At 36.6% G+C, this 27,987-nt stretch overlaps 2 protein-coding genes across 3 annotated transcripts in view; one reads left to right on the top strand and one right to left on the bottom strand.

Annotated features, from left to right (window-relative positions):
• LOC584420 (serine/threonine-protein kinase PLK1) overlaps positions 1-27,987 on the bottom strand; it is a 54,594-nt gene that overhangs the window by 20,474 nt on the left and 6,133 nt on the right. For both annotated transcript variants that reach the window (XM_030995556.1, XM_030995557.1), the window contains exons 3-5: positions 13,889-13,996; positions 4,703-4,819; positions 589-806 (exon numbers count right to left, since the gene is read on the bottom strand). In XM_030995556.1, coding sequence (XP_030851416.1) covers positions 589-806; positions 4,703-4,819; positions 13,889-13,996 — 443 coding nt within the window. The remainder of the gene's footprint in view (positions 1-588; positions 807-4,702; positions 4,820-13,888; positions 13,997-27,987) is intronic.
• LOC115928424 lies at positions 6,352-11,412 on the top strand. Its single transcript, XM_030995558.1, has 3 exons — positions 6,352-7,206; positions 7,482-7,813; positions 10,686-11,412. Exons 2-3 carry the CDS (start codon positions 7,488-7,490, stop codon positions 10,999-11,001), a joined length of 642 nt encoding a protein of 213 aa, XP_030851418.1. The 5' UTR covers positions 6,352-7,206; positions 7,482-7,487; the 3' UTR covers positions 11,002-11,412.

Here is a 27,987-nt window from a genome sequence, read left to right as displayed (position 1 = left end):
TAATCAGATTCATTCCAGACATAGTGTGCATAATCTCCACTCCCAGGAGTATTCCTACTATATGGTCACTGTGAAGGCATATGGCACTTTCTATCACAAAGGCTTTCATCATCCTACCAGGGTTTTTGTCATAGAGCTGTGCGTAAATTTACAAATGACTTTACAAATGATTTCAATATGAAGAGCCAAATGGGATACCCAAAGTTTCATAAAGTCATGCATAACTTTAAGCACAGCTTTATGAAATACCCCCCAGGTCCCCATTTCTCTCCTGGGTATGAGGTGGCAAATGTAGATTAATGCCTTGCCAAAGGACATTAGTGCTGTGTTGGGGATAGAACCCACAACCTTTGCATTTCAAGTCAAGTGCTTAAAACCACTCAACTACTAAAATAATCATCACATGACCAATACCCAACTTTACCTTTAACATGCACTTTTTCAATTTAATAAAGTTTTTATTCAAACGTGTCTTCTTGCAGCCAGTGGCTGAATTGCACATGCCAAGGCATTTTCAGAACTAACTGTGGCACAAAATGTAAAAATTATTCAGTACTATGACAACAAAGGTCACTGTTAAATACAAACCTTTTTCTATCTCCCTCAAACTCGAGTTTAGCGGCCAACCCAAAGTCCCCGATCTTAACGCCCATTGTATCTGTAAGGAACATGTTGCCAAGCTTGAGATCTCTATGGATGACGCAGTGACTGTGAAGATACCGTACGCCTTCTATTATCTGTAGCATGAAGTAGCGCACCTCAGGCTCCGTCAGGTGCTTCCTCAGCTTAAGCATGTGAAGGAGAGACTGAACGAGGGAAGAACAAAGAAAAGGCAATGAAGGAGAGCTGGAGGAAAGAAGAAAGATAAATGTATCATAATAGAGCACCGAAGTGTGACGTCATATTAGCCAAGTTGCCACGGTACCTGGTTCCAAACAGTTTTGTGCTAAACAATGGCGTGGTGATCACACCAGCGCCAAACATTGAATTTGCTCTGCTCCAGTCCGTTGCTTGAATGATGGCGCGATGAACCTCATGCACAGGCTCTGTTGCTTGGAACCAGTAACCGAGACGATGAGCCAATATGACGTTAACACTTCGGTACTCTATATCCTACATGTACGAGGAAAAAAAAATATCATTATTTCATCTTTCAAAACAATGAGGGAGAAATTGAAAGAAGAAGAGAGGCAATGCTATAGAATATCTTACTCAGACTGTGAAATAGAGACTGAACGAGGAAAGGATAAAAGATAGAAAGACTGAGAGAAGAAGAAAGAGAAATGTATCATACTATCCTACAGATATCCTACAGATACAAAATCATTTGCCATCATACCAAAAAGGAGAGAGTGAAAGAACAGAAGCAACCTAGTTCATCTGTGTGATTGATTAAAAAGAGCAAAATCTATAATTCTATCTGCAACTTTAGCATGCAAAAGAGGGGCTGTACAAAGGAAGAAAAGAAAGAATTCATCAGTTGAAAGCATGGATATAAAGAGAAACAATTCATCATCATTATATCCTAATTTTGGCATATGGAGTAACATAAAATGGGGGAGTTTATTTAAATAGTTACAAATAACAATTTACATGTATATACACCAGGGTGAATACAAACAAAAATTAGTAAATACTTTGAATTCATTTGTTTTGTCAACGATAAATGGAAACACTTGATTTATGATGTTGTTGTTTTAAATCATACAATGCATATTATATTGGAAAAGGTGGCATAACTGTAATGTGGGTGGAAATATATTGTATCTACACAATAAAAGTTGGTAAATGCTTTGAATTAATTTGTGTTGTCAAGGACAAATTGAAACACATCATTTACGTGTATATTGTTGTTGCTGTTGTTGATTTAATTATCATAGAATGTACATTGTTTTGGAAAGGGTGGCAATTAATGCAATGGTGGAAATATATTGTATCTACACTCACCAACTGTTCATAGAGACCATTCATAAAAATGAAAGATATTACATGCATTCAACATGAATAGACAGAAATAGAACTTACTATCTAAAAACAAAACATTCATGTTCAAGTCTAAATTGTGTTTGGAAAACTATGGTTTTGTATCACTTTCTAGGGATGGTGAACTACTACATATACAAGTATTCAGTTGACAAACTTTTCCTGAAACTATTTACCGGTGAGGTGTGTTTGTTTTAAACTTGAAATCAAATGTAGGACATCCAATATATTTTGTTTGCATAATTCAGTAATGTTGTGGCTTTGGAAGCATTAATTACATTCAATATCCAAATATTTATTTTGTCACTAAAGTATGAGGAAGAGGATATTATCAAATAAGGAATTAAAACATTTAGGTGCATTAGGTTTCACAGCAGCAGTTGCCCTTTGCCAAATGGAAATAGCTAAATGTTGGCATGATGTAGTAAAAGTATTGATAAACAGTACTGATCACATAGTCTGCAGGCACAGACTTTAAATTGACACTAAAACACAATTCCATAAAGTCTAGAGCCTAGCCTAATCCTGTCAGTCTCTGGCTATATCAGGAGCAGCTATAGTACAGGGCCTATGGAGTGCAGTACAATGTAAGGTCTGTATAGCCTTGCAGTTCAGACACTCTGTTGATACACATACAAATGTATAACGACTTAAAAGGGATTTGTGCCTGAGAACTACTGATTGATCGCATGTCATTTTTTTTTTTATACATCTCACTTTCGAACTAAAACAGATATCTAGTCAAGGCTGAATCATGGATTGTTTTCTGCCCTTCTCCTGAAATTTGATATAATTCAGGAACCAAAAATCACCTGTATCTTTATGTTTACAACAATGACCCCCCCCCCCCCCCCAACAAAAAAAGTACAGTGATGGTGCACATAGGAGTCAAAATGATCAGGAAATATCTGCATAGTCCTTAAAAGGCCATTTTATCTGCAGTAAACTGTATGATTTGACAAAATTTATGGAAATACAGTAAAATCAAAACTCATTTATTATGGGATGCACTGTCATTGTATGCTACGACAAGTACATTTGTACTTCCCATTTTTCTATTAAAGACTAATCTCCATTCAAGGTTGGAAAACACATGTAGATTAAAATTCACTGTTTTCCTGAAAGTTCATACACTTTCAGGAACCTTTATCACCTTCATATCATATCGTCTGTTGACAAAAAAGTGGTATAAATATATATAACTTTCTTGTTAAAGGCCTACCGGTACATACATATTAACGGAAAGTGTCGAAATAACAAAAGTTCAGGAAGTTTTCAGTATAACTTCCTCCAAAATGTAGGCCTACCGTACTTGGAATCCAATATTTGATTCAACAACCTTTTAAGAGAGTAAAGGAAAATTAAAGCAAATTTATGATAGAACCAGTTGTAATAAATGTAAATTTATGATAGAATCGGTTGTAATAAATGTATTTTAGGCTTGCCATTTATGTCAGACGTTGGTGTCAGTGTTAATTAACACATTTAACCGTCATTGAAGTTTAACGCCAAAATTTATATTTAAGGAGGGAATATTAATCCTATTCCTAGAACAGATACTGGCCTGTGGATCTCTCCTACAATTTAATAATTTGCATTTTATGCAGAGTAAAACTATTGCCCCTCCCCCCCCCCCAATTATGCCAGTGCCCCTTCAATGAACAAACGCCAATTCAACCAATGAAGGATCATACAGCTTTATCAAGGAAGCCTAACTTAAAAATGAAATACAGGAGAACTGTGCTTTGTAATCATAGAACGTAGTTTAGTCTGATGAAAAATAAATAGAGAAACTTGAGGAGAACCTCTCATGTGACATCATCGCGGTGCCTATTTAAGGAACACAGTTCAGTAGTGATTAACCCTACACGAGTGTATCGAATTGCAACTGACTTGGTCCGTGACACGTAAGACAGGATCTACATAAAGTGTAGCTACATTGTTGAATAATAAAACTTGATTGTAAGCCAAAATAGTAAGTGAGATATGATTAGTCTTCTGAGATATCGTATAGTGTTAGACGAATACTGGCAAGTTGGCTTGAAAGGTTATCAGTTTTAGGGAAGTGGGAAATTAAACTCTACATTAATCACTTCAGTTCAGTACGGCCCTAAAATTTCAAAGTAATGAGAGCTTGTACAGTACAAGTACATACTAGGTCAGGGGTTCTCCAACCTTTTCTTTGAAAAAATGACAATTATTTGCTAAAGCTCTTGTTGGTGTAATTTGGCTTGAAAAAGACAAGGTTTTTTTATAAATAAATAATTTTTCTATTTTGTTTTCCCATTGTTTTTCTTTAGTTTAAAGAGAAGGTTGAGTTCTGGGAAGAGGTGAAAAATAATTTGTGAGCGTTATCATTCTTATTATGCAAGTGTGGAAGAACATCAGATAAGACATGATCCCTGAAAAGCATGGCTCTTCAAATGCCTTCATATTCTAAAAATGTCATGTAACATCATAAAAATTCAGGGTAGGATTTTTACGCCACGTTTTCGTGTAGTCCCATATGCATCTTTCTGTGTACAGTGTTTTTAACTTTACCAAGACTTGGCCAAATTTCTTATCATTTTGATGATTCCAGAACCTTGCAATACACACAAATTCTTATATGCTAGATGATGAACCTTTTCTGGTCGATTCCACACCGTTTCTTTCACAATGCAATCGCATGACCAGAACTCAATTTCATCTTTAAGTAGTTTTAAATGACTAGACTCACCTTATGTCTGCATAGTTCTAGAAGGATATAGATGTTTTCAGCATCTTGGAAGTGTTTATGGAAGCCCACAATGTGTGGATGCCTAAGCTGTGCATGGACTGCTATTTCTCTCTCCATCTAATAAAAAAAGAAGATAATATTTAGTGTAAAATCACATATCAGAGTTGCCAATTTGAGTCTGTCAGCATATTAGAAGTGTGTATGGAAGCTCACATTGTTTTGATGCCTCAGCTGTGCCTGGACTGCTATTTCTGTCTCCATCTAATAAAAAATAAGAATAATATTGATAAATTAGATATCAGTGTTGCCAAATTGAGGAGTGATTTTTCTTTTTTCATCTTGGAAGTATTTATGAAACCAACAATGTTTGGATGCCACAGCTGTGCACAGACTGCTATTTCTCTCTCCATCTAATAAAAATGAAATACTAAAAACAAAGTGTTTAGAGTAAAATTGTTATTCAGTGTTGCCAATTAACAGGTGTTTTCAGCACATTTGGAAGTGTTGTGGAAGCCCACAATGTTAGGATGCCTCAGTTGTTCATGGACATCTTTTCTCTCTCTCTGCCTAATAAAAAAACACACAATAAAGAAGAAGAAAATATAAACTTTGTTGCCAGTTTTATGAATGAAATCTGATTCATTCAGAATGTCGGTCTTAAATTGGTTTAGTAAATATGTTTCTAGGTGTAGGCTGCATAATTGCATATATATATATATATATATATATGTCTCCTAAAAAATCAAGATTGTTTTTTTTTCAATAATCACTAATTTTATTAGTATTTCAAAGTATACAGATATGCTGTAAATTTAAAGAAAGGAACTTATATTTTCAAATTGTTTCTCTCAGGAAATGGTAATCTTGGCAATGTCAATAACCATTCACGTTGTTCCAGGAAAAAAAACAAGATTATAATTGCTCTAACCTCATTACTTTTTATAGCCAATGGGTGATATTTCTCTATCAATGCCCAAAGCTAAAGCCTTTCAAAATGACTCATTATACGAGCAGCATATGAACTACAAGTATTCTAGGTTTCAAATGATCATTATCAGAAGCTTTGTTGTGGTTATATAATTCTACAAATTCAGATTTTGTGTTGCCAAACCATAGAAAGGAAATTGACATCCGGAGTTATTATTGATTTGGCAAGCTGGATTAATATGACATTAGAAAGGTCAAACTACATATGGCAAATCGGTTTCTGCACAATAAGAATCAGTACAGATACTGCACACGACATGCACATGTGTTTAATGAGTCTATCCCTCAACTGTCACTAATGAATCCATGTCCTAAAGACAATTAAAGTGATTAAAGCCATGTTCAGAAGTTTCTACGTCAACAAATGATTTGCAGAAAGTAAATTTGGTGTGATGTTCATATTATTCCACATATTTTGTAAAAGTCCATTTATCGTCAAACATGTATAGAAAGGACGTCTTAAGTTAAGGGAAACAAAACATGGTGGTTATTATGGACATGTTATAGGTTACATATACACTGTTAAATGACCAATGCAAAATTCAAGGGAAACCAAAATTAATTCATTCCAGAAAATTGATCTTTTTCAACACACTATTTATTGTATAAAGGTTATTGCTAAAGTAGTAAAATAATGTTTTGAATCCATATGTGACCCGCTACGGCAAAACCCGACGCTTCTCGGCAAATCCCATTGTGCTGTAGGCCCGTTTGAACATGAAATTTCGAATTTAGGGATCAACTGAGATTTTTGCATGATCAGAAAGTCTATTTTTTATAAATTGATTTAGAGAAAAAATGAACTCAAAAAACGATCTAGAAGTATTTTTAATTATATTTTGTATCTAATCATGTGCTCCATTGTCCAGTGAAATTAGTTGAAACAATGCGGTCAAAAGAAGGGAAAGTTCGCGATTCATCGCTTGTTGTTTTCCCTCTCAGTTGACCACGTTTGAGTCGATCCCTGACGTATTTGGTACGAAAATAACGAGTAAGGATCGGTTATTCCAAATATGGTTATATTGGGCGGTCCTAAATAAAATTGCCCAATGAAAAATGCCATGAAAGATGACATCATTTCGATGAGCTGTCAAGCAGGCCGTAAACAAATGCCTGTTGCCAGCCACGTGATCCAAATCCAGACACTTGATTCGCCAATATTCGCACATGACGTCATTTGCCTTGTTGTTGTGATTGCTCAGCGGTCAAATTCTCGCATCGAAACACCAGCTTTTTTCTTCGAAAACTTGTTCAGAAGTTTGTTTTTAATGAGCTAGAGTTTCATATATCAAGTAAAATACGTGTATTCATCGAGTGGCTAGAACAATGTCGAGGAAAAAGAGGAATTTAACGGATAAAACCGTCGCTTCTTTGTTGAATGATGCATCGGCGTGCGGTATGCCGTGCATGGCTTGACCGAACACCTGGCTGACTACTTCGCGAACCCGACCGGGCCGAGCCCCCGGCCGCGGGCGAGAGAGGAACTCCTTCGTCTCCTAGCTCCGACTCTGATTCTGGTAGGTTTATTAATATTATCATTATTAAAAAGGTATTCAAGTTACTTAGTTAGGTCTACGCCCATATTATTTATTAAAGACTTGTTTCGCCAAAATGTTCGAGCAACAAAAGCTAGATTAGACATTTTAAGTGCACTATTATTTAAATTAAAATTTATTATTAAATTAGATTATGATTTATGAAGCATCTCATACCTATACAAAAATCTCTGCGGAGTCTAGACTACTTGTTGATATTAGTTTTTGAATCTCTATTTTATAATTATACTTAACAGAGTCTGATGAGTTCGAGGAGGCAGGTCCATGACCAGCAGAGCCATGTGAAAGCGGCGATGAAAGCGGCGATGAAAGCGATTGGGTCGATGAGGCAGATGCATGCAGAGGAGCCTATGGATTTGTCAAGTGACAATGAAAGCGTCATACTGGGACCGGGTCCTGTCATTGATGACGAGGAGGAGGCGGCAGCAGCTACAAATCTGGCCCAACAAATACATGTAGATCTTAATCTGGAACCGCTGAAGGACCGCGTGAATAAATGCAACTGCCGTATCTTCAATCGAAGACGCTGTATCAAACAATTCTCTGTAGCCGAACAAGAGTCCATAAGGTATAATTGGATCTGTCACTATTTACTTGTATTTCTTTATAATAATGTCTAAGGACTGGATGTTTATGTACAAGCTGCAGTTTAATGCAAAATATACTTACATTTATTCTTAGCTAATTATATTTTCTCCTATTTTGCAGCATTAATCAATAGACCCTAACGTATGCTTTAAAAAAAATACTTCACCACTAAACTGTACCAAGCATAATAAATATTATAATTGAGATCCTTAGGAAAACGTTGCAAAGCTCTGTCCAAATTTCAAGTGTTTTAATGAAATGAAATTTGCTACAATACATTTACTCTTTTCTTCTTCCAAGTTGTAGCGGCTCTTACATTCGCCCTACTTACATTCGCCCTACTTTTACCGTACGTTCATGTCTCCAGTATTTTTCCATCACGGTACTTATTTATATTCATTATTCGGACCACGTGTGTTTTTCCTTCCAATCGCGCATCGTGGTTCCGCACTGTTCACCCCGCGTATTTTCAGCTCCACAAGGTTTTTCTCCACTCCCGCTTCCACCTTGGTCGAGTCAAGACGTCTCCATAATTTCCTCTCCAGGCTTTATTCTTCTGTGCCTGTCGTTTCTTCTACGGCACGTCTACTCTTTCCCTGCCGTGTTCATCGGGCTGCAGTCTCCCAGTGGAACGTTATAGTCAGCACCGACATGGCGCCTGACTCTCCGCTGGGAGCTGCCAGTGTCTTCGTTCCGGTAGCTCTTTCCACTCACGAGCTCATCATTTCACCGCAGCTCATCTAAACATTTCTTCATCAAAGTCCGGCGCATCAAACGAGCAACTATTACTACTCAGCACCAGTGCCGGCTTTGCATGTCTACGTTTCTACTCTTAATTCGCCTCCGACATCGAACGACCCACTGTTCCGTCGTCGAGCGCCACATCTCGTCTCTTCTCTTCTCGCCTGAGAGCTTCTTCACTAACTTCATCACGGACGTCAGCGTCGAGATTCTTCACGGCTCTTCAGCCACGACAACGAAGTTGCATCTCCGCCTTCAAGCCTCCGCACATCATCGCGTGAGCCCCTTCCTTCGTTCTCAACTCTCTTCTTCTTCATTGGACTTTCGACGCCCTTTTTATTATGTCATTACATTTCATTCAATAATGTCCATTTACCATTTTATGTCATGATGTTGTACACACACCAATATCTCTAAAGTGGTGACCCCTCGTTTACTTTGAAGCTTGGTTGTACGGATTTATTATTCCCAGACTTTTTGGACTTAGCAATGTTTTATAAAATGTCTTCATTCTGGATTATGTATTGAATGTTTTTTATGCTCTTGCATTTATACACGTTTATTCGACGCATACCATGTCAATACTCACTGTTCTATTTATGGCAACTAAACAGCCGTGCATGCTTGTTGTATTACATTCTTTCAACATGCCATGCTTGTACATTTCTTAGGCTGCTGTAAATTGCTGCATACACTATACAATACATGCACTTTTACATTTTTTGTCAGCCATTGATTCTTGTGACATTTTGTACTTTGCTCATTTATATATTATCGCCTTTTATCTGTGTATTGCATACACAGCTTCGATTCTGGCAGGGGAGTAATGTAGCGGCTCTTACATTCGCCCTACTTACATTCGCCCTACTTTTACCGTACGTTCATGTCTCCAGTATTTTTCCATCACGGTACTTATTTATATTCATTATTCGGACCACGTGTGTTTTTCCTTCCAATCGCGCATCGTGGTTCCGCACTGTTCACCCCGCGTATTTTCAGCTCCACGAGGTTTTTCTCCACTCCCGCTTCCACCTTGGTCGAGTCAAGACGTCTCCATAATTTCCTCTCCAGGCTTTATTCTTCTGTGCCTGTCGTTTCTTCTACGGCACGTCTACTCTTTCCCTGCCGTGTTCATCGGGCTGCAGTCTCCCAGTGGAACGTTATAGTCAGCACCGACATGGCGCCTGACTCTCCGCTGGGAGCTGCCAGTGTCTTCGTTCCGGTAGCTCTTTCCACTCACGAGCTCATCATTTCACCGCAGCTCATCTAAACATTTCTTCATCAAAGTCCGGCGCATCAAACGAGCAACTATTACTACTCAGCACCAGTGCCGGCTTTGCATGTCTACGTTTCTACTCTTAATTCGCCTCCGACATCGAACGACCCACTGTTCCGTCGTCGAGCGCCACATCTCGTCTCTTCTCTTCTCGCCTGAGAGCTTCTTCACTAACTTCATCACGGACGTCAGCGTCGAGATTCTTCACGGCTCTTCAGCCACGACAACGAAGTTGCATCTCCGCCTTCAAGCCTCCGCACATCATCGCGTGAGCCCCTTCCTTCGTTCTCAACTCTCTTCTTCTTCATTGGACTTTCGACGCCCTTTCTATTCTGTCGTAAGCTTTCATTCATTATGTACATCGCATTTATTCATGTTCATTCTTATCTTTGATCATTATAATGTAACTACGTGCAATATCTTTTTCTCATTTATGCATTTTCATTCTGATTCTTCGGCTTGTGCTTGGCTACACTTTGCAAGTGTACGGCCAGCCTCATCAGTACCCAATAAACATAACGAAAAGGGAATACTTTCTTTCATGTATTTTATTGTCAGTGCAACCTTGCTTCCTCGTAGCTAAATAAAAAATAAGAGTTATGTTGTGTGACGAGTGAACACGCTTTCAAATATCCATTCACAATACCTCATCACTCATATCTCTAAAAAGTCAACCAACTTTTACTTTATTGTGAGCTGGTGTTTTCCATTTGAGAATGATCTACTATTGTAGTGTAACAAAAAATATTTACTTTGTAAAGAAAAATAGTAGATGCGAAAATTTGACTAATCAGGAGATTTTTGTTTCGTTTTGCTTTTTCCCTCATGTCTGCAGGTCAATGTTCCTAAAGAACAGAAGACAGAGGCACTCAGGAGGCAGGAGGAGCATCTTCTACAGGACAGCCTGTCAAGCCTTACAGGCAGTCGCGATAGAGCTCTCCATCAAGAAGCTAGGGAAGAAGACTGCGAACTCCAAGCCTGTAGTTTTTCATTACAGATTCGACTTTGCACAGCAAGTGCATTATCCAGTTGACCCCCAACAACCTGGCCCTTCGTATTTCCGTACACAAAGAAAGTGCCACATCTTTGGCATGTCTTATCCTATGTACATGTACATACTATTGATCTCTTCGGCTGTGAATTTTGTATGAAACAAGATAACTCAAGAGATTCGAAACTGTTCATCATTAATTCTTGGGCACTAATGCATAATAGTTTATGATTAGTGTAGTCACTAGTCAGATTGCATTTGTTATGGGATTCGTTATTGTTTTTTCTTTACTTTGATAATGAAAGAATATATTTTATATCTGATACTGATTGACTGAAATTAATATTTTTGCATTATTAATCTCTATCTCAAGAAGACAACAGCTCTGTCAAATGGTCTCAACTGTTACTTTATTGTACATTCCTAAATGAACCAGGATATTTTTACAATACATGTATTATAGGTTATCTGTTGTCGAGTGACTTACACGATATCTTTTTTTTTCTCAAATAGTCTTGATTAAGACTAATGCTTTATATCATAGCCTTTATTAAATATGACAAAATATCAATCATTTTGAACTCGCTTTATTTGTTCCAGTAATTATCATTTGAAAAATAGATTCTGACGGGTTTCAAGTTCAACGCAATTCGTTATTTCACTTTATTGCAATCTTATTTTTAATATATTTTTTTAAATCATTTTTATTACATCTGGTTTTGTAATAGGCCTATTATTAAGCATAAATTTTAAGAAAATGCACTATTACATTTTATTATTGCAACATTGATGTTACCTGCTACTATTTTGTGTACAAGAACAAATTCTGTACTGATGAAACATAATAAACAGTGGAATCGTTTTCCCATCAACTTTGCCTAGTATAACAAAAACTTTGAAATTCTTTTGTTTTCTATTGTTTTTAAAAATTATCATAACTTTATTAATATTTTTCCAAATCTAATGGTTTTAACAGAAATGTAAGTTGGGTATGTGTCTAGTATGCCTGTAAAATAACAAGACTTTAGCTTGTTTGGTTGATGCCGTTGCTATGAAGTGAATGTATGCATGTTTTTTGTGTGAAAATTGAACCAAATTCTTAACTTTAAACCTCAATATCTCATAATCAACTTCCGGTGATTGAAATCACAAAAATCACAATAACTTTGTCAAATTTCAATCAATTTTTTTAAATGAGGTATCATCTTAAAGGTCATACTTTACTCTTTCCAATGATACCAAGAACTCAATTTTTATTTTTACCATGAAGTGTTGGGTTTTGCCATAGCAGGTCACATACATGTATATACATGTACATTTGTACTTTATGTATCTTGAAAAAACAACATTAATTACGTGTAACAGAATGAATGTAAGAGAAAACCTGAAAGGAAATGAGAGATAATTCATAAAAATGTGCAGATGTTCTCAAATACTTTTATAATAACTTTTGTAATAATAGGAAATGTACATGCATGTGGATATGTAAACGAATAAACATATGCACATTCCTCAAAACAGGATAATTATTGTATGCATGTGGGTAAACAAGCAGTGTGCTTTCTCAGCTTGCAGCAGATACATACATGTAGTGCACTTAAACTGTCCACCCAATAAAGAAATAAGATTTCATGATTGTTCATGATAGTTCAAAAGTGCAAATGGACATTACGGCAAGGCCTACTAATCTTGCCTCCTATATATTTCCTTCTCTAGTTTCATCAAATTATCAGGAATATATATATCGTAATCAAAGACAAAACCACAAACTAATGGGTAATTTCCTACCAAAGATTCTATTCTCTGCAATTAATAGGAATTATACCTAAACTCATTGAATGACAGGCTTTTGATGTATTTATAGCAAGTTCTCTTGAATCCTTGAGCATTGCCGTAGCTTTGTCAAGCTCTTCATAGAATACAGATTCATATGAATCAAATGTTTTGTCTACAGAAATAGATCATTAGCTTTGGATTTGACTAAAACAAAAACTGTCAGTACTGCATGTATAGAAAACAATTACAACATATCACATACAGATTACCTTGATACAGTGTAGGTCTGTTGGTCTTTGTTACTCCCACAACATTACGAGTAATACATGTTTCTCTTAAATCTTTGATATACATATATACACATGTTGAATGAATTTCTTTGTTTTCAACTAAATGTGGAAATAAACTTGAATTGAATTGAACTTTGACTTGAAGGTTTTTCTCAATACAGTTGGGGAAAATGATAATAGATTTGCTCTATGACAGTACAATACGTTGGCATTAATATGAACCAACAGATCCGTTATATATATATTACTGGACAAATTTTTGTTAATTACAAACTGTATCTTGCACATCAGGGTCTGAAGCAACTTTGAAGATTTTTTTTTCCACGCTCTAGACAATTTCCTTGCTGAAGGTTTGGGGATTCATTTGAAGGGCCATTCCATTTAGCATGTTCCATACGACATACCGGTATATATTTTTTACCACACATTTCATCAAAAAAAAGAAGAATCAGTTGATAGGACTAATGAATAATGGTGCTTCCTACTATCACCACCATAAGTCACGGTCATATCACAAGATTTTTCATTCATGGACAAAATATATGGATAAATGTCATATATTGTACCTGATACATTGCACAGGACTCCCCTAAAACCAGTCTCTCTGTAAAAGTTTTGAAATCCTACCCTTTGTTAAAATCTGTGGTACAACATGTACACGTTTTGTAGCTACTTACAGGACTTATGGCTTTACATCTCATGGAAAGATCTACATCCTGGTTCAGGATCGACAGAGTAAAGCAGAGTTGGCAACATACTGTACCGTATTTCCACAATATTTTCCTTTGTTTTGCAGAAATCACACCGGTCCCCTAAGACCCTCAAAATACTGGACTGCACATTGTTCCCCCCTCCCCCTTCCTTGTTTCCCCCAAGAGGCAGGAAGGGGAGGGTGGTGGGGGGGGGGGCACCTTGGCCCCCAGGGTTCTCTATTGAATACCTGTGCAATGTGCATGCAGGTATTTAAAGATTAATACTAACCTTTTCTCTCTGTGATGGTTTCGATATTCTCTCCTTAGGTACAATCTTGCCTGCGTAGACATAGTGCGTGTCTAGATGTGTCAGCTCATAGCAACGGGCGAAACCACCCTACAAAGAAAAGAGAGAGAAGGGGAAAAGATAAAGAGACAGGGAAACTAAGAACTGAAGGAAATTTTTACAAAAGTCATGGAGATAAGTCAGTAGCAATACTTTATTCAATAACAGTTTTTAATACAATAATATGAAGTTCTTAGTACAGGTATTTGAGTTTGTAAAAAAAACTTTTTATAAGATTTTTATTGTCTTCTGTAAATTGTTTCTTGAATCTAATATTCTCCTTAAACAGTGCGTCAAATTGCTCATAATGACTCATGCGTGAACTATGCATCATATGAATTGCATCAAATGAAAGAGGATCTAAGCATTGCAAATATGTGTCATTTATTAATTATAATTGTGATTAAGTTATATTAAAACATCAATAATTCTTGGTTTCGTTTTTTTCTGGGACACACTGTATACAAAGCTCATGACTCTTTTTCTCTCTATCACTTCTCAGCTTCTCAAACTTTTACACCATCACAACTTAATAATATGCCTCTTCATATCTTCTATAATTTTCCCAGAAGACATGCATCATTTTGCTTATTATGTAACCCCTCTCCTTAATTTCCTCTTCATATCTTCCCACATATCATTCCCTTTCTTCCCTCCAACAGGCAAATTGCTGCTACCTTATGGTTTTGTCATGAGATTGATGATCCTAGTCATCCCCCTCTGTTTCAGCACTCATTAGTACTTAATGACTACCAATCCAGTTGATAATTACCCCCATCGTATCATTAACAAACCTGACCTTGTAAGCATCAAGTTTAGCTATTATAATAGTGGCTCATCTCTCCAGCAAGTACGCCATCCGAATATCATACATGCAGGGAACCATTAGCCGATATGAGTTCTCACAATTTCAAGAAAATGTTTCTAAATGTAATCAAGAATTGCTACCTTGGAATGTTTTTGATGAGATTTGGTTTAGGCCAGTCAAATAATGTAAATAAGAATGGTTCAAATTTGCTAAAAAATTACTTATCGTCTTGTATAAGTCATGGGGTTCCTGACTGACCTAAAGGTTTATAAGTATCATTGCAGCATGAGCTAAATCCAGGATTTTGTTTCAGAATCTGAGACAAAGTTACCGGATCCCTTTAAAATAGAGTCTTCTTTTGCTTGCATCTTACTCTCACAATAATGCCAACGTTATATATTTTGTTTCCTTCTCCTGTTTTTGCACTGGGTCAGTTAAAAAAGGGCATTTGTCTACCCCAAAACCCTGTTACAAAAAAATTTGGCAGAGGAAATGCATGTATATCGATAATATCGCTCGTTGGAGCCATAGGGCATAAATTTGTATATATTTCAACACAACCTTTTGACTCTGAACAGAGCCTACAGAGGATACAAACAGCCTTCAAAAGCATTTTCTCTATGCTTGGTACAGCCATGATACAATTGCCTCTTACATGTACATGTAATTCTTTTGGCAAAATAACAGAGAAAACCAGCAATCATCATAACGAATGGTCGAATACCACATAAAACTTGTTGAAAAATGACAATTGAATAGATACATGTACTGTACATTGTACATGTAAAGTGTAGGTATCAGGAAACAAATTGTTCACTCTCTAGTGTTTGATTCAATATTAACGCAAAATGTTTTATTCATAGAATTACTTCCTACTTAATATATTGCTACTGTACATCCGGTAACTCATTTTTCATCAAGAGAGAGAGATGAAATACAGCAACGGTCAAAAACATGTACCTCATAACAATTGTTTACAAATGAAACTTGAATAGTTAGGTATCAGGAAAGGTATTCACGCTCTATTGTGTGATTCAATAAGCAAATGTTTTATTCATAGAATTACTCCCTTATTGCTACATCCGCTAACTTTTCTTTCATCAATCTAGATGACATACAGTTAACAACTAAATTATTCATACCCCTCGTAAATTTGATGATTTTTGTGTTTTTCATACAATTCGTCACTGTTTTCACAAAGTGACGGTAGTGAATGAAAATTGCATACACTTTGCGTTACGATTTTCCTCACTACCGTCACTTCGTGAAAATAGGGACAAATTATGTATCTCAACAATGAAAGGTGGACTGGTTGAGTTAGGGCCTTGGTTCAATACTTTTGAATACTTTTAAAAGTAAGCTTTAACATGTCACATTCTCAAGAAACATACGGTACATGTAAATCTGGACAAATCAATTATTCACATACACAATCATGTACTTTACATACTATGAAACTTTGTTATTAAACAGAAACAAGGGAAACGCTCTCGGCGGTCTCGCCTGCATCACGCAATTCGATATGATGAAAAATTAAGGTTGGGACATTATATCTGGGCAGGATGGCCCGTTAACAGGCCCCCCAAAATGAAATCCTCTGAATATAATCAGCATTTTGAAGTGAATATTGACTAAGAATCACTAGAAGAATTATTTACTATTATTTGGACCAAGATTGATAACTTTAATGAAATATTGAACAAATAACAAAAATGGATTTATTAATTCTCATATTAAGTTGTGAAAACAGAATCCAAATCTACTGACCTAAAATGACCTTTAACCTTGACTTTGAGACCTGCAATTTGAGTTAAATTGTGATACTTGATAACCCTTGGGTACAAGTTCATGGAATTTGAACAAACACTTTAGAAATTATGCTAAAATTTCAAAATGTTGATGTTGATGACACAACAAAGTCTATTAACGTTTGCAGACCTGAAATGACATTTGACCTTGAGTTTGTCACTCTAAAGACTAATCACATGATCAGTGATATGTGATAACCCTTATGTTCAAGTTTCATGGAAGAGGAATGTATACTTTCAAAATTATGATAAAAATTCGAAATCTTAACCTTAGCCACAACAAAGTCTAAGTTTGTTGACCTGAAATGACATTTGACCTTGACTTTGTGACCTGAAATTCTCACATGATTGGGGATACTTTTATAATCCTTTAGTCCAAGTTTCATTAAATAAGAACTTATACTTTCAAAATTATATTCAAAATTCAAAAACTTAACCTTAGGTTAAGTTTTTGATGTTGAAGCCGCCGCCACCGCCACCGGAAAAGCGGCGCCTACATGTACATGTATGTCTCGCTTTTTGCTACGCAGGCGAGACAAAAATGGTTATAAGCCAAAGAAAATATTCATGACATCCATTGTCTCATTTTCCTTTTTTCTGACAAGGATACTTTTCTAAACAACTTTGATTAACTACAGTTAATAAACGAAAAAATCTAACCCAACAGTAACTAAACAAATCATTCAATCTTGATAGCACCTTGTCTGCACAAAATGGGGCCTCAGTCAGTGAGCACCCAGTCATTGTTGCCATGGTAACAACAGAAATCTAAATATAAGTGAGTGTGTTTTAAGAATGGCAGCTAGAGGATCTTGTGTGATAGAGAATAGATGAATCATCTTCAATCAGCACACTAAACACCTACCATACACATCTACAGTACATGTATTATCACACTCAATGTATTCTGGATAAAATTCTGGACGTACATTTACATGTATATCAGCAAATTCTATTGTCCTACACTTAAAAACAATTCAGTTACATAATAATAATAATAATCTGTTTTTTTTTAAAGCGCTCAATACACCGATCCAAGGATGTGCCTAAGCGCTTTACAGATATATTATTACCCCTGTCATCGGATTCAAGCTTACCCGCACACAATGTGAGCACATTTTCCATTCCCCACATGAACGTTCGCATCCTACCGGGTACCCATTTAATGTAACACCTGGGTGGAGAGTAGCAAGTGCAGGTAAATATCTTGCCAAAGGATATTAGTGCCGTGTCGGGATTCAAACCCTCGACCTTCGCATCTACAGTCAAGCGCCTTAAACCACTCGACCACGACACTCGCAGCTACTTACATATTGCAATACTATAGAGTAACCAAACTTCTGTTCTGAAGTTTGAATTGCATTTATAGTTTTCTAAAAGAGACAAAATCTACTGTTCAACACAGATGTACAATTAATGATACCGTAATCTGAAATTTTAAGTCGTTTTTGTTTTTTACCCTGTCTTGAAAGCTCGAAATCAGCGGAGGAATCTCATCCCTGGCAATAGGACTTTACATACTGCACATGAATTCAGTGAATATGTACATGTATAGCATACACTCTTACTCTTAGATAATATTACCAGAGTTACTGAATGCCTTCAAAACAACAGGAGTTTCACTTTCAAGTTTCAATGAAAATTAATGTCCTGCTTCATTCTTTCATCTAAAACAAATAGCTGTAATTGAAGACAAGGGAGCTGATGGTAATTGATTGCAAACATGAACAAATACATGTACAGTATGTCATGCTTGTCTTTCATAATACCGTAAACATGTATAATACATTTCAGAGATGCCTTGCACATAAATCAGAAAACTACTTGCATGATTTGATAGACAATGTACATTCAAGTTTACGGAGGACGAGTCAATACTAAAGGCCCGGTCACACAGCCCTCCACGGGCGTATCGCGGCCGAATCACGGCCAAAAATTTCTGCCCGTGAAGCAGACGCTGTTGGACGCTTTGAGGTCGCGATAAAGACGCGATACAGCCGTACTTTACCCGTCGTTACACGCGGTTGGCCGCGCGAAAAAGTTTTGGGCTGCCCAAAAATTTAGACCGCCGGTAATCGCGGGCGGTACACGTGGGTACACGTGGTACACACGCGGTAAAGACGCGGTACAGACGCGGAACGAACGTGCTAGGACGTGCTACGGTCGCGGTTAAGACGTGGTTACACGCGGAATTGGACGCGAAATTTTAGCGGGTAATCGCGGGTGGAGCACGGTCATAGCACGTTTGTTCCGCGTCTGTACCGCGTTGTTATCACGTGCATTAGCGTGTGTACCGCGTGTAAGCGTGGTAGGCCGCGGTACCGCCGCGCTTCACCCGCGATAAGGACGCGGAACAGTCGCCGGCGTCTGTTCCGCGGGCATACCACGGGTAAACCGCGGGTAAGCCAATTTTGCACATTTTCCACCACGGGCAACCGCGGGCAAAAAAAAAAAATCGCGAAATTTTACCCGCGATACAGACGCGAAAGGCTGTGTGACCGGGCCTTAACAGGTGCCCACAAATTTGAACAGGTTCCAATTTCCAACTCCAGGGCCCGTATTCAATAAACTTCTTAAGCTTGAAATCTAAGTACTTTTTCTTAAATTTTGGCTAAGAAAAAATCTTAGCCAAAAATCGTATTCTATAACAGCAATGGGGACTTAAGAAATTTGCCTTAAGATTAAGAAGGATTCTTAGATTTTATCTAAGTAAAAGGACTTAAGTAGCATGTCGTATTCTAATACTACTATCTCATACTACGAGGATGCTTAAATGGGGCTTTGGCACCGGCAGCTCAGTGATGCTGCAAGCAACCGCTTCGGGTTTCGATCAAATGGAATAAAAACAATGCATGCAGCGCGCGCAGCGCGAGCGCAGGTTATCAGTTGACCTATATAACAACGTAAGCTTCGCGTAATATACAGCGTCGACGGCGCAGCGCGCAGGAGCGCCATAGGCTCTTTGTACTTGTACTAGTATTTGTTTGTACACAACTAAACGAGTAGTAGCATAAGTATGCATAACACTAAATCATGACATGGCTGTCGTATATAAAGAAACCGTCTCTTACTTTATTAGTCTTTGGCGCTAAAGTATGGAAACAGGGAATAATGTGCAATCGGCATAATATTAGGTGAGACAAAATTTGTTATAGTATGAGTCTGATAAAGGTTACATTTAGCCATTTTGATTAATTTTAGGCCATCATAACAGTAGACGATGTAAAACAATGAAAGGGTAGCTCCAAATCCAATGCTAGCTAGCGCTGGTCGGCCGGCTAGCGACGGCGCTCCCTTCATACTCACAGACCTGCGGCTGCGACATAATAAGTAAGCCCGGTTGGGCTCCTCGGAGTTGTTTGACAGAAAAGTATAAAAAGCCTACAGTGGATGTTAGATCTAGCCTCAGGTGGTCTTGACTAGAATGTTTTAGTGTCAGTTGGTCAATCCCGAAATAATTATGTGAGCATCGTTCCTCCCTTACGCTCTCCCATACATGTTAGTGTATAATTTTCGTGCGGTGCGATTTTTATTTTAACACGCAAATTACATAGGCAAATCGAGTTGCAATTAATTCGCTCGAGTCGACCACATCAACTTTCCCACATGACGTCATCGGGTCTAAGAATTTGTCTTATCTTTCGTCTTGGCTAAGACAAACTGCTTTACGTGTTTAGAATACGGCTAAGGCAACTTTCTTAACCTAGACAAATTCTTAGACATTTTCTTAGACTTAAGAAAAATGTCTTAGAAGTTTATTGAATACGGGCCCAGATCCCCAACTCCAGATCCCCTTATTTATTTTAATTTTAACAGAAGGCTCATGAATACAGACGCTACAACTTTCAGTCCACACTCCCTTTGAAAACACTGACAGCCCTGGTTTATAATATTATTATTTAAAAATTTAAAAAATTTAAAAAATTAAAAAATCCAAAATGGTGAATGGTGAAATTAAACGATGAACACGCTTTTACAGGTTTATGAAAGTAGAAAATTCAAGTTAAAAATGGTGGGTGAACTTCATGTGAATCTCATAAATTAAAAATTGGGCATTTATTAATGAAATAATGTACAGCTCTGCAATGTGAAGAACACTAAAATATAATGCAACCCCATTTCTCTCTCAGTAATGATTCCCTTAAGACATGATTATGGTTACATAATCATAAACATAATCATAATCATAGTGTGTTTACATATACTGATTTTCCAATGAAATAGTTTCTGTTCAGCAATAAAATTTGTATGTATGTATTGATATTTAATTCATTACATACTATATTATAAGGGGCAAAGATGCAACAAAGTGTCAAGTACTCATATCAAGTTGTCCAAGAAACATCACAGTGGTATTACTAATGCACTCAGCTGAAATCCGTGTCAGTATGTATGATCTCCAGTATTTTTTTTAAAAACTTGTTTTCTTACAGTTTATCTGATTCTGGCATTCTGGTTTTCTGATTTCCATCTATAGTGCACCCTACTGGCTCCAGAGACCAAACATACAAATGTACATGTACATGTCCAGACTATTTTGATAAAACAATGTACGTCTGTAATTGCACATTAAGCTTGCATAAGGAATTCGATTGCCCTTACATATCATACATAAACTCTTCTGAAAGAAGGTCCACCTAATAACTAGATGATTCAAACTAGTAGAAGAAAACTAAAATCCCTATAATTGCTCTCCTGCAATACACATCAACAGCAGCACTAATATTTACAGTAATTAGATCTCCAAACCCAAGAGATTTACAAATAATGAGCCTTTAATAGTCACTTTCCAAGCCATCCGCCATAGCGCTACAGTATACTGCTTCCCATTTTCCTGTTTTCAGGGAGCTCCCATTTGGCTACAGCGGCCCGCATTTATTAAAGGGACAGTTGAGTTCTGAAGCAGAGGGCGCTACACAAAATAATTTTTTGTGAGATAATGAAAAACTGAGTGTCAAATTTGAAAGAACATAATATTTAAATGACAAATTCATCTTTGTTTTATCAAAATCGGTTCAGAGACGGCTGAAATATAACGATTGCTAATACAGTGTACTTGTGTACCACCACAAATATTAGATATTTTGAAAAATTTGAGCCGTATTTCAGCCAATGCCGATGTTGGCATTTTCGTATTGCTTATATTACTCACAATAAGCTGGCTCATGTATTGTTATTTTTAATTAAATAATTAATTAACGGTCACCGTGTGTTTTTTTAAGTGGAGCTGAATTGGTATGATCGTATTGGCTAAATTTCACACATTTTGGGGTCTAAAATTACCTTCATAGCAATTTTAGGTTCTAAAAGGGCACTATAAATGTCATACATAAGAATAAGAGTAATAACCATGCACTTTGAAGGCATTTGCGGTCTGAAAACAGAACTCAACTATCCCTTTAATGTATTGCGTACACTTTTAGAGCGCTTTTAGGGAGCTCCCGTTTGGCTCTAGAGGTTGGTGTTGATTCATATTTGTATTTTGATGATATCTTGTCACCTGATGACTCACAGGTGCCGGCTTTGAAGGGGGAAGGAAACTGGGAAATTGAGGCAGCCCCCGGGTTGACTGAGAAACCAGACTTGAATACACTAGTTTGTATCATGAGTGTACTGTGTACGATGTAGATGAAAACAGGGTTTTTAAGATTCGGACAAGCTGGTTGTAATATAGATGCACATGGCAGATATCAATTGCAGTATAAATACATGTAAATCACCAAAGAAATATTAACATTTGTTTGTGAGTGTGAGAGGTTCTTTGCACAGATCTTTTTCAGCACCATATCTTTTCAAAGTAAAAACAAATCTTTACTTGGTTTGCGTCTGAGTAAGTTTTTGTTATACAATTATTTTAGACATAATGTATAGGGTAGTGAAAAATTCATCTAGACTGTTTTTAAAATAAGAATATTTCCTAACAGACATGATTTTTTTTTTTCCCTAAAAAATAATAAACAAAGATTTTGTTTATTTTGTAAAGATAATATCAAATACAAAACTTGAAGAAAATCATTTCTTCCAAATTCAGAAGATACATGTACTTTCACAGACCTGTTTCCTCATTTTCTTTCTTTTACACATACCATAAAGAAAAATACAATTATTTGTTAGTAGTTTGAGAGACTTTCCCTTTAACTGACTGACAATGAGGAAATCATAAGTTTTCATCTCCAGTTCTTGAAATGAATAAGAAAAACAAAAGACACCTGACGTGACCATACTAGATAAGAAGAGAAAATTGGAGATTTCATTGAACAATAAATTATATTTTAAAGATCTGTTCCTATATATTCTTGTGTGTGTGTGTGGGCAACCTCTAATCTGCCAATTTATTTAAAATCCTTGGCTTCAATCATGACAGGACAATGAACTAAAATAATTCAAGCAAATTTACCATTGCCAGGTGTTGTGAATAATGGTCTACGTGTACCTCACATGTTATTGATCAAAATAGACTAGTCTCGGTGTGAGAAAAATGAAAACATGTGAATGTGGGCAGTTTGGCTTTGGACAGCTAAAAAAGCTTTGGAACCTTTGATAATTCTTTCTTCTCTTTTTTTTTTGGGGGGGGGGGGGGAAGGAGAGGGGGCGGTGTTAGTATTTCACATGAGTTTTAAAGGCTTTTAGATGCTTTTATTGCGATACAATTTGAATGAAAACAAAAGAAACAGCATAAGAGACCGATCAATTTGAACGAAAACTCTGGATGAACAACACATGTCAGTAATTTGTGAATTCTGCAAAAGCAATATGCATATATTAATCCATTACTGTAAACGTTTGGCATCTCTTTTTCAATGTCTAGAGTCTTGAGTCTTGAGAAGCGGAGGGGGGAGGTGGAATGAACAAAAATGTTAGACAAAGAGGCTGTTCACACCGGCAGAGATAGCGCGTGCTAGATAGCGCGTGCTAGACCGCGCCAAAAAGGCGTGCCACTGGAGCACTTCTTGGGGGTGGTCCACGAGAGAGAGCGCGGTCTAGCGCGCGCTAGAAAAACGGGGTGCGAACAGCCTCAAAGACTAAAAGAGTGAGGATAATTAAGTCTGTAGTTTCAGCAGTGACATACAGTCACATGAAGCTGAGTTAGAAAACCACATCATGCCCAAAATTGATACCAGCTGCCGATAAATCTCAGAAAAACACATTTTATTATAAAATGCAGACAATTCTTTTCAATGCACGTTACATGTATGTCACGAGTTCAATTAACCATGAAAATCTTTAGATTGCTCCAGACTTATTTTACAAAGGGAACAACATCCAAGGACTGTCTGGGTGTATTTTTCTCCTCCAAACTGTGGAGCTTATACATGTACACCTTTTAGAGCATTGGTACAGTGTTGGCAAGGTCCTATTCTCAGTGCATTATTTATATCAAGGAAAAACCTCTGTTGAATGAACAAGTTGAACAATTAACATCTGATCTATTTCTCTTTCATTGATAATTTTTCTGGAGCAAAGAATTTATCTGAACTTTTAATGAAACTATATAAACCAAAACATCACCTTAAATATATAGTCTAATTGTACTCTTTATTATAAACAAATTTACATGTAATATTTGCATTTTATAATATAAACAGATTTTAAGACTGTCAATACATGCATGTACATGTATGATGATCCCATTATCGATCTGAATTCAAATTAGCTGTGAACTGCAACAAACATGAACTAATAAGATGTATTATAAATATACATGTACCTCCCTTTAGTATGTTGAATAAATCTAGTCATCTGATTGGTCGAAATTGGAGTAGTGATTTTAGCCATGTCCGCAAAGAAACAAACTATGTTTGTTGCCCCAGGTAACAGGCAATAGTTAATGACAAAGATGCCCGTTGCCCCGAGGGCCGCATAGTTAAATTTTATTGAGATCCCCATTGGTTTACGAGTAAAAAGTTTCTTTTTGCAAGCGCGGATACTAAACAGTGTGTGTGCGGTTCCTAAATGTTCATAACATTCAGGCAACTTTCCAGCGAAGATTAACAGACAGTGTCTCAGATTTTCTGGAATGTTTTAACCAATATAAGGCAGGAATTCTTTGTAGATTTTTTGTGAATTTGGTATATACATGTAAAAGGTATGAAATGCTTTAATATTCGAGGCGTGGCTGTTTCTATACTGGCTCTTGGGGATTTTACATCCTGCTATGACCCCTTCAGCCTATAGAAACAGCTATGTCTCTCATAGCAGTCAATATATGTATACTACTAAATGCCTCATCAATGTTGCTTACCAGCATCTACATTCCAATAACAAATTAAAAGACTATTAAAGCAAACTGGCAAATTATGTGCCTGATTGGATGAAACATTCACAGCCTCTCTAAAATGAACTTTACACAGAACAGATACATGTACACAAGCCGAAGCAAGCACATCTCCCTATGACCATGGGCCTAAGCTATGACACATGATGGACACTAATTGATGCCGGCACTCGAAAAGGTGACCCATATTCTGACCAGTTGACCATCATCATCACCTATGGATGTAGAGACTCTTCAAGGTAGCCAGGGGCCCTTTTCAAAAGGTCAAGGAAGACTAAGAGGTCAAGTTAGAATGACATCACATTTCATCTTCAGATTTTTTGTTTATTTATTTATAATCTTCTGTACTAGGGTAAACAAAAATGTGCAATCTAACAACATAAAATATTAATAGTCGTTATAATTATGATTATAATAGCAGCCATGATTATACAGCATTATTTCCATAAAGTGTAGACAAACCAGGATACTGTTTCAAATTATTTTGAAGAGGCCAAGTGATTTCTTTCTCATACTACTGAAGGAAGATTTTTTTTTTCTAGAGAAAAAGCGACATACTGCAGATCAAAATTAGAATCTAAAGCCAGTCTGTTTTTATTACTTGGAAATATCACAATATAAAAAGCAAATGCCAAACTACAAGCCAGCATGGTCTCTTTCTTCCATTATTTCAGTTTCCAAACTTTTTCTTTTGTCATGAAAAATACAAAGGTTTATTAGGCTTTGTTTATGGCTGTTTTGCTGTCAACAACAAACACCTGGCAACAAAACACAAAGAAAGGGCAGTCATAAAACAACCACAATTACACAAATCAGTTCTATTTATTTAAACCGCTTTTGATTGATCATTCCCTGTTCATTCACAAAATGATGTGTCAACCGAACCGAATTACATCATTGTAAATAACCATTCAATCATTTATTGAATGCTCCCCTAGTCTGGAATCCAGCCTGAAACTACAATTTTAATCCTCATAATGAATCAAATTAACTTTAACCAATTGAAGTCTGGAATATACAGACTACAAAATATCTTCTATTACTTTTTGTGTTTTGACTTTTGACCTTCACTAGCGTGTCCATTCTACTTGTACAAGAGAAGAAAACGAGAGAGAGAGAGAGAGTAAAGTCTTGAAATTACATGTATATAACACATTTATATTGAAAATATTGAGAGAAATCAAGTCAGTCTGCAAACCAGGCTAATATGTATTTGTCTTTTATCTTCTTTGTTTACTTTAGAGTGAGCAAGATGAAAACAAATACCCCTAACAAAAATAATGATGTGTACATAGAGTGTTAAGGAATTGTTGACACCTAGATAAAATGTAGAATTTTGACAATTGTATCTGTAGCACTTTGTTAGAATGTCAAACAAATCAATGTGTCATCATAACAATATATATGACAATGCAGAAAGTGTATACATGTGCATATATACAGTACATGTATACTTTGAACAGAAGATTCAGACAAATTGTGCAATATATACTGCATATGAAACAATGGGAGTTAATATTATTCAGCATAACCCTAACCCTAACCTATACATCATCTACATGTAAGGGTACAAAATAAGAAAAAATCAAAAGACAACATTTTCATCTCTATTACCTAAATTTTTGCATGTCTTTGTTTCTTGTTTCTATTTATTTCCAGCTTTTTTTTGTTGCCATAATCTCCGAGGTGAGTGGTTATCGAAACTCAAAAACCCACTTACATGTACAGGTGTGTACATGTATATTTAATACTGTACTGTAAATGTTAACTGACACACAAACCGGAGAAGAAAAATATAATTCTCTTTCACCTATCTGCGTTTACGTTTTACTCTTTCAATAATTATTTTATTTTTATTTTTTCCTACAATGTCTCTTGGGTGAGTGGTCATCTACATGTGTACACACAAAAACTTGCTGCATACAATCCAATAAGCTTTACCCCTCCAGCTCATTCTCAATAGGCCTGTTTTCATCAGCTGGAGATTGCCAAATATCCAGCTATTTGAACTATCCCAATTGCAAATTATCCAGTTAATTTGCGTCTTCATCAGCCCGAAGTTGCAATTAGCGGTATATTTGGTCAAGATAATCATCCCAAGATATCTTGGGCTAGTTTGCAAAATATCCTGCTATTTGTTTGGTGCGTCCTTACCAGCCTGAAGACACGTTCTATGCGCGAACACTGAGCAAAATATCTCGAACTAATTTCACAAGCTCGACTTGAAGTTTCGAGGTGATGAAGACGCGATTTGGAACTTCACAATTATTTCCCAAATCAGAAATAGCCAGCTATTTGGCAATCTCGAGCCGATAATGACAGGCCTTATCAGCCAATGATCTGACATAATCTGATGTATATCCACCATGTTTTGTGACATCACTGATAATACCATTGTTAAGCTGAAAGCTTGGGGGTGACCGCACTGTAGCTGGAAAGGGATAAAGTCTATAAATGTCAGGTTGACAACCAAGTGAGCTTTTTATGAGATTTAATCTTCTTTGATGGGAGTTTATGTGAGCTTACTCATTAAATATAACTGTATGAGATCAATAGAATGGCATTCCTAAACACAGAGTTATAAACCTCTAAACAAATAATACAAACAGGGATACTGCCTCTTGTAATGTTTTCATCACAAAGCTGGAACAGGCTTTATTTGTTCTTCTCTTCCTCCATCCATCTCTAAATCTTTCTCTCTCACAATCGATCAATAAAAATTCCTTTTTAAGCCTAAAATGTATTTTTCTATATGATTTTCACTTTTCTTGCCCTTTTACTTTTCTTTACAAATTTTACTCCCTCTCCCTCTTCCTTCTTCTACATGTTCTTCTTTTCTTTTTCCTCCTCCTCCTCCTCCTTCTTTTCTTCTTCTTCTTGGTTTCTTCTTCTTGGTTTCTTCTTCATCCTCTTCTTTTTCTTCCTCCTCCTCTCCTTCTCTTTTTTCCTTCCTCCTCCCTTTCTTTCTCCTCTTCTCCTCCTTCACCATCTCCCTTTTCTTTTCCCTCTTCCTCTTCTTTTCCTTCATGTAACTGTCTTTCTACATCACCTCTACTCATTCCCCTACCAGGTATACACTCTTCTCTGAAGTTCTCTCCTTTCTATTTCTTTTATTTCAACCTTAATTTCAATAGCTTTCAATTGTATTAAA

Source organism: Strongylocentrotus purpuratus, unplaced genomic scaffold (assembly GCF_000002235.5).
Source record: "Strongylocentrotus purpuratus isolate Spur 01 unplaced genomic scaffold, Spur_5.0 spur5_scaffold_3, whole genome shotgun sequence".
NCBI lineage: Eukaryota > Metazoa > Echinodermata > Echinoidea > Camarodonta > Strongylocentrotidae > Strongylocentrotus > Strongylocentrotus purpuratus.
This window is presented reverse-complemented; position numbering and strand designations above follow the sequence as displayed.